Source organism: Typopeltis vanoorti, chromosome 1 (genome assembly GCF_054136105.1).
Source record: "Typopeltis vanoorti isolate ZY-2024b chromosome 1, IOZ_Tvanoo_1.0, whole genome shotgun sequence".
In the NCBI taxonomy this organism is placed as follows: Eukaryota; Metazoa; Arthropoda; class Arachnida; order Uropygi; family Thelyphonidae; genus Typopeltis; species Typopeltis vanoorti.
The window spans coordinates 144,181,350-144,198,903 of NC_143549.1; the positions used below are offsets into that span (position 1 = coordinate 144,181,350).

General features: G+C 34.1%; 1 protein-coding gene across 3 annotated transcripts in view; it reads right to left on the reverse strand.

Moving 5' to 3' along the window:
- LOC150110504 (tetraspanin-5-like) overlaps positions 1-17,554 on the reverse strand; it is a 108,006-nt gene that overhangs the window by 74,786 nt on the left and 15,666 nt on the right. For all 3 annotated transcript variants that reach the window (XM_090394258.1, XM_090394249.1, XM_090394241.1), the window contains exons 2-3: positions 15,375-15,569; positions 9,962-10,036 (exon numbers count right to left, since the gene is read on the reverse strand). In XM_090394258.1, the coding sequence (XP_090250384.1) occupies positions 9,962-10,036; positions 15,375-15,569 (270 nt within the window). The remainder of the gene's footprint in view (positions 1-9,961; positions 10,037-15,374; positions 15,570-17,554) is intronic.

Consider the following 17,554-nt stretch of genomic DNA (forward strand, 5'->3'; position numbering starts at 1 on the left):
ATTTCTGTCAGGTTTCAGGATGGGTAAAATAACTAATTTTTTCCATTCTTTTGGAAGTTTGCCTATTTGCCAAGAGGTATTGAGAATGTCCAGAAGTTGTTCTTTGGCATTTTTGCCAAGGTGTTTGACCATATGACCAAAGATAAGATCATTACCAGGAGATTTGTTAGGTACAGTTTTCTCGATTGATTAATTTAGTTCACTTAGTGTAAATTCTTTGGAGAAGATGTCATTAATTTGGTATGTTCTTGCTTGTTTTAGTATTTTACTTGAGTTTACTGAGGGGTCTTGTCCTCCCTGTTATACTGAAGTTTGGAGTGAGTTGTTTAAATACGTTTTTGCCAGTGTGTTTGCAATTTCTTGATCTGAAATAGCTTGTTTCCCAGCATTTATGATGAAGTTTGTTTTCTGTTGGTTCTCTTTTTTGATATTGTTGTCTAGGATTCTAATAATGTTCCAGTGTTGGCTGTTTTTTCTTGGATCCAGGTTGCTGCAAAGCTCCACCAATTTCTCTTGTTTGCACTTCCAAATTTCCTGCTCTATTTTGTGTGTTATGTCCATTAATTTCTTTCTGTATTCATCAGTTTTATTAATTCTGAATTGTTTGTTGATATTGTCTCTTTCTGTAATCATTTTATCAATATTGTGATCTTTCCAGTATGGTATCCAGGTCTTTTTCCACTTGCTTCTTGGTAATGTTGCTTTGGCGGCTTTACTGATGTGTGAAGTAAGGATTTGTAATTTTCTGTCGAGGTTTCCAGGGACAGGTTCATCTTGACAGAGGCTCTCCAAGGTTTGAGTAAACCTTGTCCAGTCGGTTTTTCTGAAGTTCCATGTCCTTTTGATTTTCTGTTCTTGATCAATCTTGAAGTTTAGTTTTGTTATTATGGGTCTGTGGTCACTGATCTGAAAGCACACCCCAAATCAACATCACCAGAGTTTAAAGATCGGTACTATCAACATAAGAAGCCTGAATGGCAAAGAAATGGAGCTAGCTGAGGAATTAGATAAGTACCAGATCAACATTATAGGGGTGACCGAAACAAAAAAGACAAAAACTGGTGAGCTCTTTCTGAGCAATAAATACAAAATGTTATATTCAGGCAATGACAATCAAGGAAAAGAAGGAGTAGCCAAAGTATTCAACACAAAATACCAGGCTAATCTTCTTGAATGGCAGGCAGTCTCAAGTAGAGTGATGTGGGCAAATATCAGAATGGGGAATTGGACAATGACACTTATTTGTGCCTATGGTCCCCACTAAAGGTTCTCCTTAAGTAGACGGGGAAGAATTTTTTCAGGCTTTAGAAAAAGCAACTAACACAATGAAAAATGAAAAGTTGGTCCTTGTTGGGTATCTAAAATAGCGGAGTAGGATATGATTGTCAGACATACAAAAATATTTTGGGAAAATTTGGAGAAAAGAGCAAAGCTAATAATAATGGCAAATACCTGTTGGATTTCTGCTCAGAACATGGACTGGTTATTACTAACACCATGTTCCAACATAAAAATGTGCACAAATTCACGTGGAGAGAAGAGGCAAGGAATAAGAAAAGTCTCATTGACTATGTTATTGTTGATAGTGATGTTTTCTCCCTGGTGCAGGACACCAGAGTGTACAGAGGATTTGAAATCTGAAGCGATCACCATTTAGTCTTGAGCAGGATAAAATTGAATTTCATATTGAATAGAATAACATGTAAGAAAGTTTTAAAGCGAATAAAAGTTGAGCAGTTCTCAGATGTGAACTGTAGACTAAAATACACAAAGATTATTGAAGAAAAAAATGAGAGTTTGAGAACGGGACCCAAACCTTGGCGATTCAGTGGCAAGCCTTGAAGAAAACACTGATTGCTTCAGCCAGAGAGGCATGTGGTGAGGTTGTCTGCAAGGATAGAAAAATCAGAACTCCATGGTGGACACAGGAAGTTAAAGAGGCAGTGAAGGAAAAGCAGGAAGCATATCAAAAGTTCTGGCAAATAAGTCAGCTTCTGCTCTTAGAGAATACAGAGACAAATGTAAGAAAGCGAAACAACGTGTAAAACTAGCTAAACAAAAGTCATGGGAAGACTTTGGCAAGAACATAGAAAATAAATATCAAGGTGGTAAGATATTCTGGAGGTTGTTGAAGAAGCTTAGACATGGAGGAAAGAGTGCTGTAAAAGGAGTTAGAGATGATAAAGGTGACATGAAAACGGGAGAAAAAGATATCCTTGAAGTATGGAGTAATTACTTCAAAAAATTGCTAAATGAAACAAGCAGTGACAGCACAGTGGTAAAAAACACTCAATAGGCATACAGTCAGGAATACATATCCATACTTGAAGTAGAAAAAGCCATCAAAGGCTTGAAATGTGGAAAGGCAGCAGAAGTAGATGATATTTGAAGAGAAATGCTGAAGTATGGTGCTATAAAAGTCTTACAGTGGCTGCACTGCATAGTTCAGAAAGCCTGGACAGAGGGACAAATTCCAGATGATTGGAGTAGAGCTCTAATAGTACCCATATATAAAAAGGGAAATAAAACTGAATGTGAGAATTACAGAGGTATTTCCCTACTGAGTGTTCCTGGTAAGATGTATGCAAGTATACTCGAGAAACGGTTGAGAAGAATTGCGGAAGAAAAGCTTGGTGAAGAACAAGCTGGATTCAGACTAAATAGAGGCTGTCGAGATCAGATCTTCACTTTACGACAAATAGTTGAGAAAGCATGGAAATATAACAAAGATCTGTATTTAAGATTTGTAGATCTGGAAAAGGCATATGACAAGGTGCGAAGAGAGAAGCTATTCAATGTGCTACAGTTATATGGTGTCAATGGGGCATTATATCAAGCAATACTTAGTCTTTATTTGAGTTGTAAGTCAGCAGTTAAAATTGAAGTACAGGAAGATGGTTTAATGTTAAATCTGGTGTGAGGCAAGGATGTACATTATCCCCTCTGTTATTCATTATCTGTATGTTAATGTCAGCTCTTTGCTTTATGCGGATGATGTTATACCTCTAAATAAATCCACTATAAGTTTGCAAGATTCCCTGACTATATTGAATAACTGCTGTAATAGATATGGTATGAGGGTCAGCATTAAAAAGACAAAGACAATGAAAATAGGTAGAATTGTTGAAAATGTCAACTGTGTTGTGAACGGAGAACCTGTGAAACAAGTAAAACATTTCAGCTACTTAGGCATGATTTTTACTGAAGATGGTAAATTAAATATGGAAATAGACAACAGAATCAACAAAGCTGGTATGGTAGGAAGTCAACTGAATAAATTCATATGGAATAAGAGAGAAATTAGTCAGAACACTAAATTAGCTGTGTACAAGAGTGTTCAAACCAGTTTTAACATATGGATCTGAGAGCTGGGTCAGAAGTAAAACACTTGACCAAAGACTAGAGACAGCAGATAAGAGAGTCCTGGGAAAGATTAGAAGCGTGAACAGATGGCATCAATGGCAATATCATATTAAAAATGAGGATATTAGGAAAGAACTTGACATTGTCGGCATCCAGGAATGCATTAGCAGAGCTAATCTCAGGTGGTATGGTCACTTAAACAAAATGGGAGAGGAAAGATTAGCAAAACAAGTGTTCTCTGTCAGGTTGGCAGGAAAACGACCCAGAGGAAAATCAAGATATAGGTGGATTGATACGGTACAATGTGCCACAGACGATAGAAATATAAGATCTGATAATGATAAAAGATGATAGAAGGTCTGTGGAATGAACGTTATGAGAATAGGTTGAAGATTTGTGGGTTGCAGAGATTGGACGATAGGCAAAGGAGGGGTGATATGATTGAGACATTCAAATTACTGAAGGGTTTCTATAAGATTGATCCAGAAGATATTTTTGAAACTATGACTGGTGGTGGGAGGACTAGGGGCCATTCATGGAAGCTGGGCAAGAGCGTGGTTGACAAGGGTGTTAGAGCTAGGTTTTTTACTTGAAGAGTGGCAAATGAGTGGAATAAGCTTCCAGAGTCTGTTGTGGGTGCTACGACCGTGAATGAGTTCAAGGCAAGGTATGATAGATACTGTGTCAATGTCGAATAGTTGTTCTTGACATGATGTTAGGGCCTCCCTCGATGAGTCTGTCGACTCCTTGGAGTTGCCCGGAAGAATAATAATAATATTGAAGTCTTGACAAGTGACACTGATTTGGAGGAAAATTGTAGATAGGAAGTTAGTAATGATGTAAATTTTTCATGTAGTACTATCATATCCTGTACACCCCTTGAGGGTACATGTCAGGAATTTGATGACGACGACTTGATGCAATGCTATAATTAATAGCTGTGATGTCAATAGCAGATTCAGTTCACGTAGTTTTAGAGATAGGTGTTGTGAGTTCCAAATCTCTAAAGAGATCTTCCAATTGTTAACCTTTATGGTCTAAATCGGGGGAGCCCTATGTTGTGCTTTTTGCATTTAGGTCACCAAGTATAATGGTTTCATCAGTTGGAGATTCACTTAGCTTTTCAATGACGTCTGTATCAATATTTGTATTATCAGGGTGGTAGACGTTTGTGATTGAAATAGAATGGTTTAGTAGATGTATTTCAACAGCTTGAGCTTCTGTCGAACTGTTATTATTTAAATATTGATTTAGGGTGATTTCTTTGAATTTGATTTCTGGGGTCTTCAAAAGGATTGCAAGCCTGCCACCTCTTCTTTCCTCTCTATACTTCCTAAGAACTGTGTATCCTTTGATGCTGAAGTTCAGATTTTTGTTTAGTTTTGTTTCTTGTAGACAAACTATATGGATATTGTTTTTGTAAAGCATGTATTTAATGTAAAGCATTTTCAGGTAAAGAGCATTATTAAAGATTTTTTTTTCTGTCCTATATAGACTTTAAATCATGTTTTTCTAAACAAAGGACATCATCATTACTGACACCATGAAGCCGCCATAAAATTAAACTAAAATTTAAAAAAATAAAATTATAATTCCTTTAATTAGGTATTACTCAAAATTTAACATTTTATAAAATTTTTAAACGATATCAAAAATGTGGAAATTGGAGGTATTTTCATTATTGTCAGAAAGCTGCACATGCTGATGGAGGTTACTTGGCAGTGGATTAACTTCCACAATGTTTCTAGTTTACACTGTAGTTGTGTTTTTTATTAAATCAGACCTCAAATATCTGTACAAGAGATCACCAAGTTAATACTCACTGCAGAATACTCATACATCAAATAATAAATTTAGTTTGGCTGTAATGATTGAAGAAGCAACTAAGTCTATGCGACTAGTATATTACAGTCTGCACATGTTCTGTAACCAGTATGCTTTTTTTTTTGTAGGATGAAAACCCTGCATCTAAGAGACTAGCTAACTCTTCTTTAGTTGAAAATAGGTATAAAAAGGTTCATGTCAAGTGTTTTACAGAACAAATGCTACATTGTCCTCATGACTGCCATGCTAATTTACATGCATGAATTCATTAACACCATTAAAACTCTAAAATGTATTAGTGCAGCATTCTATAAATTAACAAAATTGCAAAATATATTTTGATTATTGGTGGCAAAGTTATAAATACACGTTGTGAGGGTTTTTCACAAATGCAAAAACTCAAGTTTTAATAGATTTTAGTTGATCTCTCTTAGGAGAGGTTTCATTACATGTCCAATGTAACAGAATCATAAGCAGTGATTATTTGTTGGAATTCTGTCATATTAATCATTGCACTAGATATGAGGGGATTTATGTATTCTCAAAATCTGGTGACTGAGGTCATCCATGTGACGGAACCTGGATGACCTCAGTTTAAGGTTTACACTGCAGTAAGGCTTCGTTATGCTCAAAGAGGTACCTGGTATGATAAGTTCTGCATAATTTTTCTGACTGTTCAAGTATATCCACTGCAGCTTCCACGATGAGTGACCCAACTGTCAAATCAGAGCACATTACATTTTAAATTTTGGAACTTCCATTATAATACAAGTTTTCTCTTGCAAAATGACAACTGTCTCAATTAACTTACAAGAAATGTGAAAGGTGGCATCACAGAAGAAAATACTAATGAGAAATATCTCCAATAACTTTTCTAATATAGGCATGTTCTGGTTAAGTTTATCACTTATAATTTCAGCATTAACTAAAACTAGACATTTATGCACAACATTGTACATGATATACCATAGAACAGAGTTTGTAACAGCAGCCTTAGCAACTGGATTGGTAAGAAAAACACTCATCCACTATCTGATTAGTGCTTCCTCAACATAAAACTAGTTTCATGTGATTTGATGAGCTGTTTTGGACAGTTTTGCAATATGCTCTCTAAACTTCAATTCTCTGTCAACAATCACACCTGAGTCCCTTGCTTTGTCAACTTCTTGCAGTTCAGTTCCATCACTATAGTACTCAGCATCTGATCTCATCCTTCTAAACTGCATCACCTTATAATTAGCCACATTAAACTGGCAAACTTTATTACTGTTGGTTATTGTGTAATTTGTTATTTATAGTTATGCGACAGGAACCTTAAAAGATTGTAAATTTTGGGCCACATAATGTCTAAGTTTGTCCTTTAACAATTCTAAAGTTTCCATTTATTCTCATGCTATGAGAACATAGTAGTTTTAAAATTTAAACTATGTTTCCCTAAACGGCTACTTATAAAAATCTTTGTGATGTGAGTGCATGCATGTCACTGGGTTAACATGCATGCACTCAGTCACACTTGCATATTTCAGAGTGTTTAATAAACTCACATGCAGGGCCGGCGGAAGTGAGCATGCAGAGCATGCGGGCGCCGCCGCCAGGGAACGGTTCATAAGTTAATTTTTAAAAAACAAAATTTTTATCATAAAAACAAAAAATTCTTAGAATGATCAATATTAAAATAAATAAGGCCGGATACACTGAATAAAAATTTAAAAAAAATGTATATGGCCGCCTCTTTGATCAGCCGGCTGTTTACAATTTGCAGCTAGAGCAGGCTAAATGCTGCCTGCAGAATGTTGTGTCTACTGCAATCTATCTAAAGTGAAACGATAAACGGTTTTTATGCACAGAAACAAATTTTTGTATAAAACATTTATTGCTGGTTAACCAGTCATATGGTATGCATCTCAGTAGGCTACTGACAGTAGTGCAGTGCCGACTATTATTTCGTCTCTGTGTTGTGTTGTGTAATAATTTCTTGTGGGTATAAAATAGAAATGGAATCAAAAATTTAAAAAAAAGTTATTCGGTGCACAAAATCATAAGCGTTATGCTGCGAAAGAAGCAGATATTAAAAAACAAACTGGGACTCTTAATAAATTTGTTAAAATATTAAAATATTCTGATGCAGATTGTAACCAACTCGATACATCAGAAATCAGAGTTGAAGAACTGTGCACATCATCCAGTTTTCATGAAAGTACTTTTGCAACTATTGAACAAGATAATTGAACATGATTTAAGTGAAAAATAGTTAGGATTTAGTCAACTACAACAAGATTTAGTTGTAGTTGACCACGAAACTAACACATTGCTAGTCTCTGTAAATTTAGAAGATCCAGGTGAATGGGGAAATATTGATGAAAAATTATGAGCTGTTTTAATTGAAATGGGGCCTGTTCAAAAGAAAAATATAATATATCCCAGAGATACATATGGTCGTAAATTTAGTGACACGTATTATAATAGAAAAATGGAAAACGGGAGCTTGTGCCAAGAACATGGCTCAATTATTCCGAAACTTTAAATTCTGTTTTTTGCTTTTGTTGCAAACTTGTCGCACCTACTAAATCAACTGAATCACCTACTTTAGATTGATTAAAACGTACTTAAGAACAAGTATGTCACAAAAAAAAAGCTTGTTACTTCGGCGTTAATAGCTATTGAAAATGATATATGTGCGGAATTAAACGTTAAGACCATTATTTTCTAATTTTGTGAATATGAAATCAAAAACCTTGAAATTTTAATAAAAAAAATTTCAAGTATTCAAGTTATTCTGTAAAGATTTTTTGAATACTTATATTAAATGTTCTAATTATTTTTGAATTCTTTTCTTATTTTCTCATCTATTTTGAGTTTCTTTTATTTTCCTAAAAGATAGTTCCACTTATAAAAATTATTAAAATATTTTTACAAGCTACTAAGAATTTAGTAACTTGTAAAATGCAAGAATTTTTTAAACTTTAGTTCAAATAAATGTTAACTTTAATTAAAATTCATTTTAATTTTGTTACCGATTCGGGTCGGTGAGAAGGCTATGATCCCTGTATCATTATATTCAATGATTAAAGTGAAGTGGCTTTATCAAAATTTGCTTTAACTTTTGAGAATTTTTTGAATATTCGGGTTTTTAACGATTATCCTGCCTAGTCAACACCCCCGGTTCATTAGATTTAGCAAACCAACGTGTGGCTGTTCTCAAAATTTATTTAAGAAATTTCAAATAATTAAAATTTTTATTATTGTAAAAGAACCACACTCTCCTGGATAGTTACAGGGGGAGCTTAGATAGAAATTGCATGTGGGTGCCAAAGACCCTAGCACCGGCTCTGCTCACATGCACCTGATAAATACAATTTGTCACTATCATTACTTGACTATACACATGTACTTTGTGCTAAGTGCATGCAGGCATACACTTGTGTCTTGGAGAGTGACTTTATACAAATAGATGTCAATTTCTCGTTATATTATTGTACTCCAGATTGAAATTGTCAGCAGGGTATGTCTAGTCTGCTAGACATACCTTGCCGATGATGCTAGCCACATCCCTGTAATATAGAATTCATGCAAGAAAATGAAAGATTTCAAACTCTTGTAACGTACTGTGGGAAGATTAAGAATTTTAGCACAAGGTAATAAAATTTATTATCAGGTTTATAAATGTGTAAAGACACTTAAAGCTATTAAAAAGAAAGAAAAGAAATTAATGAAATTGGTTGCTTAACATTAGAAAATACAATCTCTACACACTAAATATGATATTCAATAAACAACTAAGTTCACTAAAGGAGAAACAAGTAAAGACATTAATTCACTGGTCCTCTTTATCCTTTCTTTCACTCCACCACATGGGAGGATCTGTGGAGTGAAATAAAAATTGAAGAATAGTAGACGAGGTTTTTTGGATTTCAGTTTCTAGAAGAATTATATCTATCTCACAATAAGAAAATATAAATCAGTATCTTTAAATGATTAGTTATTTCAAAGTATGCTACACATTGGTGATTTATATTAATTTACTATTAACTGCATTTAATAATTTCAATATTTCCAAACCAAACTATTCCACATATAAGAAATAAAATGAACATAAATTTCTTTGATATTTCTATTTTTAAAAATAAAAAACTTAAAATAATTTCAACATTGCAATTGGAGACTATTTTTTGATTTAAACTCTCATGCTGTCTGAGAAATATTAAATTATATAATTCTACAGCAGCTGCTGAAACACTCATTCAAGCAGTCAGTAACTAAATCTCTTATCTGAAATGCTTTAAATTCAAAAACTGAGTATTCCATGTGTAGCAGAAGTTCTGCATAGTCTTCAATGCCTTCTGATAACATTTCAACATGGAAATATTTAATTTCCTCCTCTCCATCCAACATGGGGAGTTGGGTTTGGTAATTCGTCCAAAATCCTTCCTGGACCATCATTTACAAATTCCTGATACAGAACACAGATGCATATTTAACTTTTAATGATTCATTTTTTTTAAATTTATTTAATGACAACTGCAAGATATTGTTACATAAACAGGTTGATTTTGCACATATACCCCAGATATCTATAGACTCATTTGGCAATTTTAAATGAAAGGATATAAATTTAAATGCCACAGAAAACAACTCAATCCTTTAATGCAATTAAAATCTCTTTAAAAGCTGAAATATAACATTCACTGAGGAAACAATTATTTCATGCACAAGTTTACTAACACACATCATTAATGCAGCATTATTAATTAATTGTTTATGTGCTGTGACTTACCCAGTCTTTAAAAATAAACCCAAGAATTCCAGCAGTCATCTCAACTAACAGCAAGATTGCTAGAAAAATTGCATACTGAAAGTTTAAGAATATAAAAAAAAAAAAAATTAAAACCAAACAATGAACACATATAACAATTATAACTTTTGTAATTTTTGTATTTAATGCATGGGAAATTCAGTTTTATTATTATTATTATTATTTTAAAGTATATCTGACTTACACATGAAAGGTTGCAAGACCTATAGCACATGAGTATCATATATGGGCAAGAAGAGAGGAGGAATTTGTTTGACAAGTTTTTTAAACAGCTGAATGTTGTAGTCTTTTGGGGAGGATGAACAAAGAACAGAAGGAGATGGAATGAAAGAAAAGAGATATTGGTTTGGTAAGTGTGAAGCTGGACTTTAAATGGGTGTTAAAGAGCAGCTGTTCTTGTTCTTATTCAGGGATTAGAAGAAACTATGTAGAGGCCAGTTCAGCAGAGCACAGTCCATTTAAATACCAGGCATGAAGCAGAAGATGAACTTATGAAAGAAATTGGAATGGGTCTGTAAGAGAAAAAGAGGGACCAGTTACCTGGATTACCACTTTTGAAAAGCAACAATCAGGGGATCTGGGATGATCATTCCATGGTTGGAAAGATTTTGAATTTATGCTTTCAGCAATACAACTATCAAGGCAAATGAGGATGACTAGTGGATTGCTCCAGGGCTCTGTACTAGGACCACTACTCTTTAATTGGTATATTAATGATATAGAAGATTTGAAGAGAGACACTACTGTTTGTCAATAATGCAAAACTAGAGAGAGAAATATCATTATTATACTGTAGATGATTGAAATAGTTGATAAAGGTGATGTAGATATCTTACAAAGACAATTTAAATAAATTGCCAGTGTGGACAAAGGTTGTCAATTCAATGTTGTAAAATGTAAGAGGTTTTTTTTTTTTTTTTTTCCCCGTGTGGGTTCCCCCCCCCTTTCCTCAACCATCCCATAAGTCTGGTTGAGCCCTCCTAACAAAGGATTAAGTATGTATTTTTATGACTGTAGATCATTGTATTCACGGGTCGGTTTTCCTGTTCTGAGGGACAAAAAACCAGAGTTTCTGGGTGAAAAAACCCTCTACCCCTGTATGAGACTGGCTAACTCACCTTTAGTCAAGAGATCAGATAAAGGTTCCTCGTGTCATGGACAGGAATTGAACCCAGGTCTTTCCAACCAAAGGTCTTCATCTATACTGACTGAGCTACAGAGGCTCAAATGTAAAGTAATGCACTTAGATGAAAAGATTACACATTTCATATCATAGTGATGGTACTAATTTACAGGAAATTAATAGGGCTAGGAATTTGAGGGTGATGGTGGATAGAGATCTGAAATTCAGAGGACATATTACAAGAGCTGGCAAAATAGCTGAGAGGATTACTTGGATGCCGAAGAGCACACTGACAAGTAAAGATATAGAGGTTATTATTCCTCTTTACAAGGCTATGATTTGGCCACATGTTGACTACTGTGTACAGATTTGGTCACCTGCATTTCTTGCAGATTGGGAGGTTATGGAGAGGATTCAGAGATGAGTGAGCAAGCTGGTGACAGGTCTGAAATGTTTCCTATGAGGACAGACTGAGTGTGTGGGTTGCAGAGTTTAGCTGACAGGCAGAGGAGAGGGGATATGATAGAAACTTATCCCCTCTCTAAGTTGCTAAAGGGATACTATGAGATTGACACAGAAGAAATCTTTCAAGGGATCAGACTGGGAAGCTGTCTAAGAGTGTGCAGACTAGGTTCTTTTCTTGGAGTGGTGAATGGGTTGCCAGAGGTGGTTGTGAGTGCTCCAACAGTGAATAAATTTAAGGAGATGTATGATAGGTACTATGTTAATGAATCAAATGTGTCTCCTGCAATATCTTGACCCCATGGATTGCCCATATAAATAATAATTCTTTGAAGTAATTAACTTCAAAGTAGCTCATATGTATACTAAATAATGGAATATCTTTTGGATATCTTAGGTGATTTATATACTTCTCATAATTTAGGAAATTAAACTTTCATATTAAGAATCAATTTTGTACATATATGCAGGTCTATCTCAGAAGGTATGTGCTCCAAACATTGATTGATTCTTCAAATGATTCTAAGCAAATCAAAGTTTATATCATCATGGGTGGGAGTTTAGACAGGTGGAGAGATACAATGTAAAAAAATAAAATTACAAAAATGATATAAAAATTTCTTACCCTGCTGCTCACACTATTGTAGATTTTACAATCTTTTGTAAATGGGGAAACAAAAAAAATTCATAGTGTAGTCACACTATGAATGTGCATATATCAGTTTTATTTACACACACTGGTTTCTCACAAGAATATTCAGAGCATGTAAAGAGGATGTCCAATTGTGCTTTTTTATTGGAAAGATGGCAGTTATGTTTTCATATGAGGGGCATACTAACATTTACTTTACATATGGTTTTGTAACATCACTGTGAGAACTGACAGTAACACTGATTTCTTGACCATATTGTTCCTAAATGACAAGTTTACTGAGATACACCAACATCTAAAGACACACTGGTGTGTACTTAAACGATGTTAATCAAGTTCAAAATAAGCTTCAAACAGTAGAATCCAGTCCTGGAACAAGTACTCAAACATCCATACGTTTTAAAGTTTGTGAAACTTTAAAATATGCAGAGGTGCTCAGTAGAATGCATTCATGCCATTTGCAAGGAACTAAAGTACCTTAAAAGGCAGATAGGTCACGAGTGTTGACTGTTGGGTATTTGTAAATGCTGATGTCTGTAGGTACACTTTATTCACTAATGAAGTTGGATTTAGAAGTAAGAGAGTAAACGCCACTTTATCATAACATGAATTTGGGCTAATGGAAATCCTCAGAAACAGCTGAAGAGAATTTCCATTATCCAGTTAACTGGATCACACTTTTGTGCAACTTCAAGTAACAGGTCACACAGAAGTGGTATTATATCTTTAGTGTATCTTATGTGTATCATAATACACACTAATGATTAATAATAGAGATGCACTGCATTGGAAAATTCTGGATGCTGCAAACATCAAAAATGGCCAACCAACAACAGAACAAAGAGGACGTTATTACAATGGGCAGAAATGTGTATCCAGGTGGAATGCAGAAATATAAGAGCTTAAGAAATGATCATCAACAAAGTAAATGCTTTTACGATGCAAGTTTTAAGATCGAATTAAAAGATTAAAACTGAGTGGAGCCAGTGCTGAGTTTAGGGTTACTCAGTGAGATTTAGAGTGATCTTGTAGATCACTCAGTTTTTGGAAAAGTACCTCAATAAAGTTCGAAACTAGTCTGGGTAAAATTAAGGATTAAACAATAATATAATTTCTTGACATCACTACTTTAATTTATAACTAAGTAAAAAAAATCCTTCAAACCACTATCTTCTGGGTACAAACAACCTGTCACAATATAGGTGCTTACAATTACAGTGTTTGAATTGCTAGAAGCAATTCAAACTTACTGTAATGGACACAAGTGTCCATTGCAGCAAGTCCTAATTTAGTGCTTTCTAATGTTGAGTAGAAGTTTAAAACCATTGGGATAGCGATGGTCTTAAAATGACTGCCTCCCAAATTTTGATAAATTAATGCAGTTATACCTGTCAAGGTTATGGAAGTGTTTCACTGCAGCTGTTGCTGACAAAAATAGTCTCATCAACTTGTGATGATCTCTATGCAGCAGTGTAGTTTTTTGTCTACATTTGTGTGAAGGAAGAGGTGACTTATGCATGGTCTGCCAGTCCTGACTTGCCTTAATGATAGAAACAAGAAATCCATTATTTCTTGCAATCTCTAAGACAGATGCCAACAGATCCTCCTGCTTGTCTACAGCAGGCACAGGGCCCTTCATACATTCCTGGATATGACAGAGAATGGAGTTTCTTTGGTGGTGAAAAATAGATGAAAGTTGCTCATTTCATGTGTAATTGAACAAGGTGTGGAGATTGTTTTAAGAACTTTACCTATCTTTTCAGATGTATCCCCAAAATTATGGTAAAGGAACCATTGTGTTTCAGCTTTGTGTATCTGAGGCATGGAAGGGTTTAATCCATTGTATAGTTTAGAGCCAGTGAAAAATGTGTAGTACAGACTATGTAATGACACAACTAGCCTTGTCTTTGAGTTAGTGTTTTAAAAGATACCATTACCAAGTATAGTTGACATTAATTTAACCAAAACTTTTTTTGAGTAATGTTAAAACAAATTTCAACCCAACAACTGTAAACATTTCATCCAACAATAAGGGCATCAAACTAGGACTATTTTTGTGGCCAATACAATTTTAATTCTTTCCAGCACTAAATGTGTGCACGTGGACGTGTGTGCATGCACTGTGATAACCAGTTTGTGTGCAGAAGATGCAGATTTGAAATCTAGTGAAATATCACTACTTAATATCTTCTTTTGATTTGCAGGTGTTCTTTAAAACAACATAATACACACCCTTATGTCCTGTCATCAGTTAGAACTGAAGGAGGCATAATATGGTTCAATGTAAAATCGGATGTATAATTGAATTAAATAAAATGTGATACTAGAGCAAACATTTTAAGTTATTCCATTGTTATTTATTATACTGGCTTAAATTCTATCATAATTAAATTCTTAAGAAACAGATACCATTTTTTTAAATTAATTTTAACATTTTGCTTTAACATATATTCAATTCATCTATACTGCTGTACATTAATTTTCTTTTAGCCAGCAATATGTGTATATATATATATATATATATTTTTTTTCTTTTTTGTGGCAAATGATTTCAAAAACAATAGTATATTTCTCAGAAATGAATATATAATTTATTTAACCCAGTATTTTGTTTCCTAGATCTATACATTAAAATGTTAAAAATACTAATCAGTGTCTAATCAAAAATGATAGGTAAAAAATTTGACTAATCAGCATCATTAGATCAAAAGATGGAACAGATATCTGCAATAATATTTCAATTGAAGATAAATAAACAGGGAATGGTAAAGGATTTGATAAAAACCTAGTATATACCAAAGTCAATTATTTTTGAAGCTATAACTAGGAATGCGGTGATCAAACTGAGTCCTGCTTTTAATTCCAAAAATAACAAATTTATCTATGTACTGTTATTATCAAATCCAGACTTTTTCAGCCATTTTTATCTTTCTACAGTAATGCTTCAGTTTCTTGATGTGGTTGAGATGCTCAAAGTCAATTTTTTCACCATTTACTAAAAACTGATCAGTATTTTTATTTTTAACAAGAAGCATTACAGGAAACTTTTTAAAGAGATACTTCCATCTGATTCTAATTACAAATGTGCAGTAATACTTATATATCAATTATTAAAGTAATTTGAAATTTATACTTACTGCTGCAAGCAGACAAGTGTTTTCTCTCAATGCTCCAACACATCCAGTGAAACCTATGATAAATGTGATGGTACCAGCAATAACTAGGATAAAGGCAGGATCCAAGGCAATGTTGGTTAATCGACTTAAATTGTTGAATATATCTTTTTCTGTCCATGCCCAAAATCCAACCACAAGGATACCTAGACCCAACAGCTGCATAAAACATAACTGTTACATGACCTTAAAAAACTGGATAAAAAATAAATACATACACATGATCACTACAAACAACCATAATACCAACTAGTTAAATGGTCATTATATGAATAATTAACATATTTTGGTTTATAATTACCAGTACATGTTGAAATTATGGGATCCCAATCCAGCCAGCATTATGCCAAATACAACTAAGGCTAAGAGGCAAGAGTATTGTCTCTGTAGACTGCACATTCTTAAGCTAGTTTGTCTTATATCAATGGTAAATATCAGGATTTAGAGAGAGAAAAAGCCCTGTTACTTTTGTGAGACTAGCTAACTCACCTTCAGTTAATTATTTATGCTTTTTTTGGCTGTAGATTTATGGAATAAATACAAGTTTCTGAAAGAAAAATTCTGTCACCTTTGTTATTAAGATTATAAATTACCTTCAGAGCAAAAAAAGCTTTATAAATGTTTAAGTTAAGGGATATTACATCCCATATCGTTTCTTAGCCGAATAAGAAACTCAAAGAGTTTCATGCCAAATATAGTAGAAACTATATAAAGTTCAGTGATTCCAAGCGTAAGCAAATACCTGGATACTGCAGCAACTGACCCTAAAGGTAGTGCAAGCTGAGGCAACTCATGTCTGAGGTGGAGCAAGCTCCGATTACTATTCTTGATATTTACCCATAATGTGAACTTAGCTCCTAGGAGTGTATTTCTGTTCAACATTATGAGAGAAGGCCACTACCCGGACCGGTTTCAACCTTTATTGAGGTCTCATCGGTGAGTAGGTAGACCTAGTTAATATCAAGTTTGTAGCGAACAGAACTTACAACCCTTCTATGAGTATTGCCGAGAGGTGTCCTAATAAATTATTAGATATATGAAGAGCCAAAGGCTTCAATTTGGCGACATATGACTTGTTTAAGTTAAGAGATATTACATCCCATATCGTTTCTTAGCCGAATAAGAGTTTCATGCCGAATATAGTAGAAACTATATAAAGTTCGGAGATTCCAAGTGCAAGCAAATACCTGGATACTGCAGCAACTGACCCTAAAGGTAGTGCAAGCTGTGCTCCCTAGACTGGATTCAAACCTAGATCTTTCCTACCAAGATCCATGTGTCTAACTGTGCTAGGCAGGTGCCTTACTAGGGTTAAACCATTTGATTATAACATTGCAATATATAGCAATGTTATAATCAAACTAAGCAATAATAAGCAATCAGAAAAGAAAGGAAATGAAAATATCAAAGCCATTAGAAATTACTGTATTTTTCACTTTATAAGACCCGCTCTTTTATACCTAAAATTTGTCTGAAAATTAGGATGCATCTTATACACCGAAATATTTTTTAAGCATGTGCAGTTACGGTGCATCATCGCTTGTTGGTAATGCATGATTAATGTCTGTGTCTGCAATCTACAAAGCACAGACACAGCTATACGACTGCATTTAAGCATGTGTGATTCAGTATGCAAAAAAGAATGGCAATAAGGCAGCAGAGAAGCATTTTGGGCTTCCACCTACAGAAAAAATGGTAAGAACTTGGAGGAACAGAAGAGCAGCAATTACTTTAAGTAAATTCGAAAAAACACAATCTCTGCAGAAAACCTAATGCAAAATGGCTAGAAATTGAAAATGAATTAAAAACTTGGATAATGGATCAAAGAAGATTGGGTTGCTACAAAAATGATTATTCAATGAGCAAAATTATTGGTAACTGAAAGAAATATCAATTTTACAGGGTTGTCATCATGGTGGTTTAAATTTATGAAGAGAAATTATTTATGCATGCGTGCAAAAACAAAAATATCATGGAAAATAAATGGATAATATATGTATTAAAATTTAAAATTAAAAAATATAATAATAATATTCACATGAAAAAGTCCATGCATAATTTCTGCATCTTATACTGTGAAGAATATTTTATTTCCAAAAATTTGACATGAAAAATGCCTTATAAGATGCCCCAATGGTGCATCT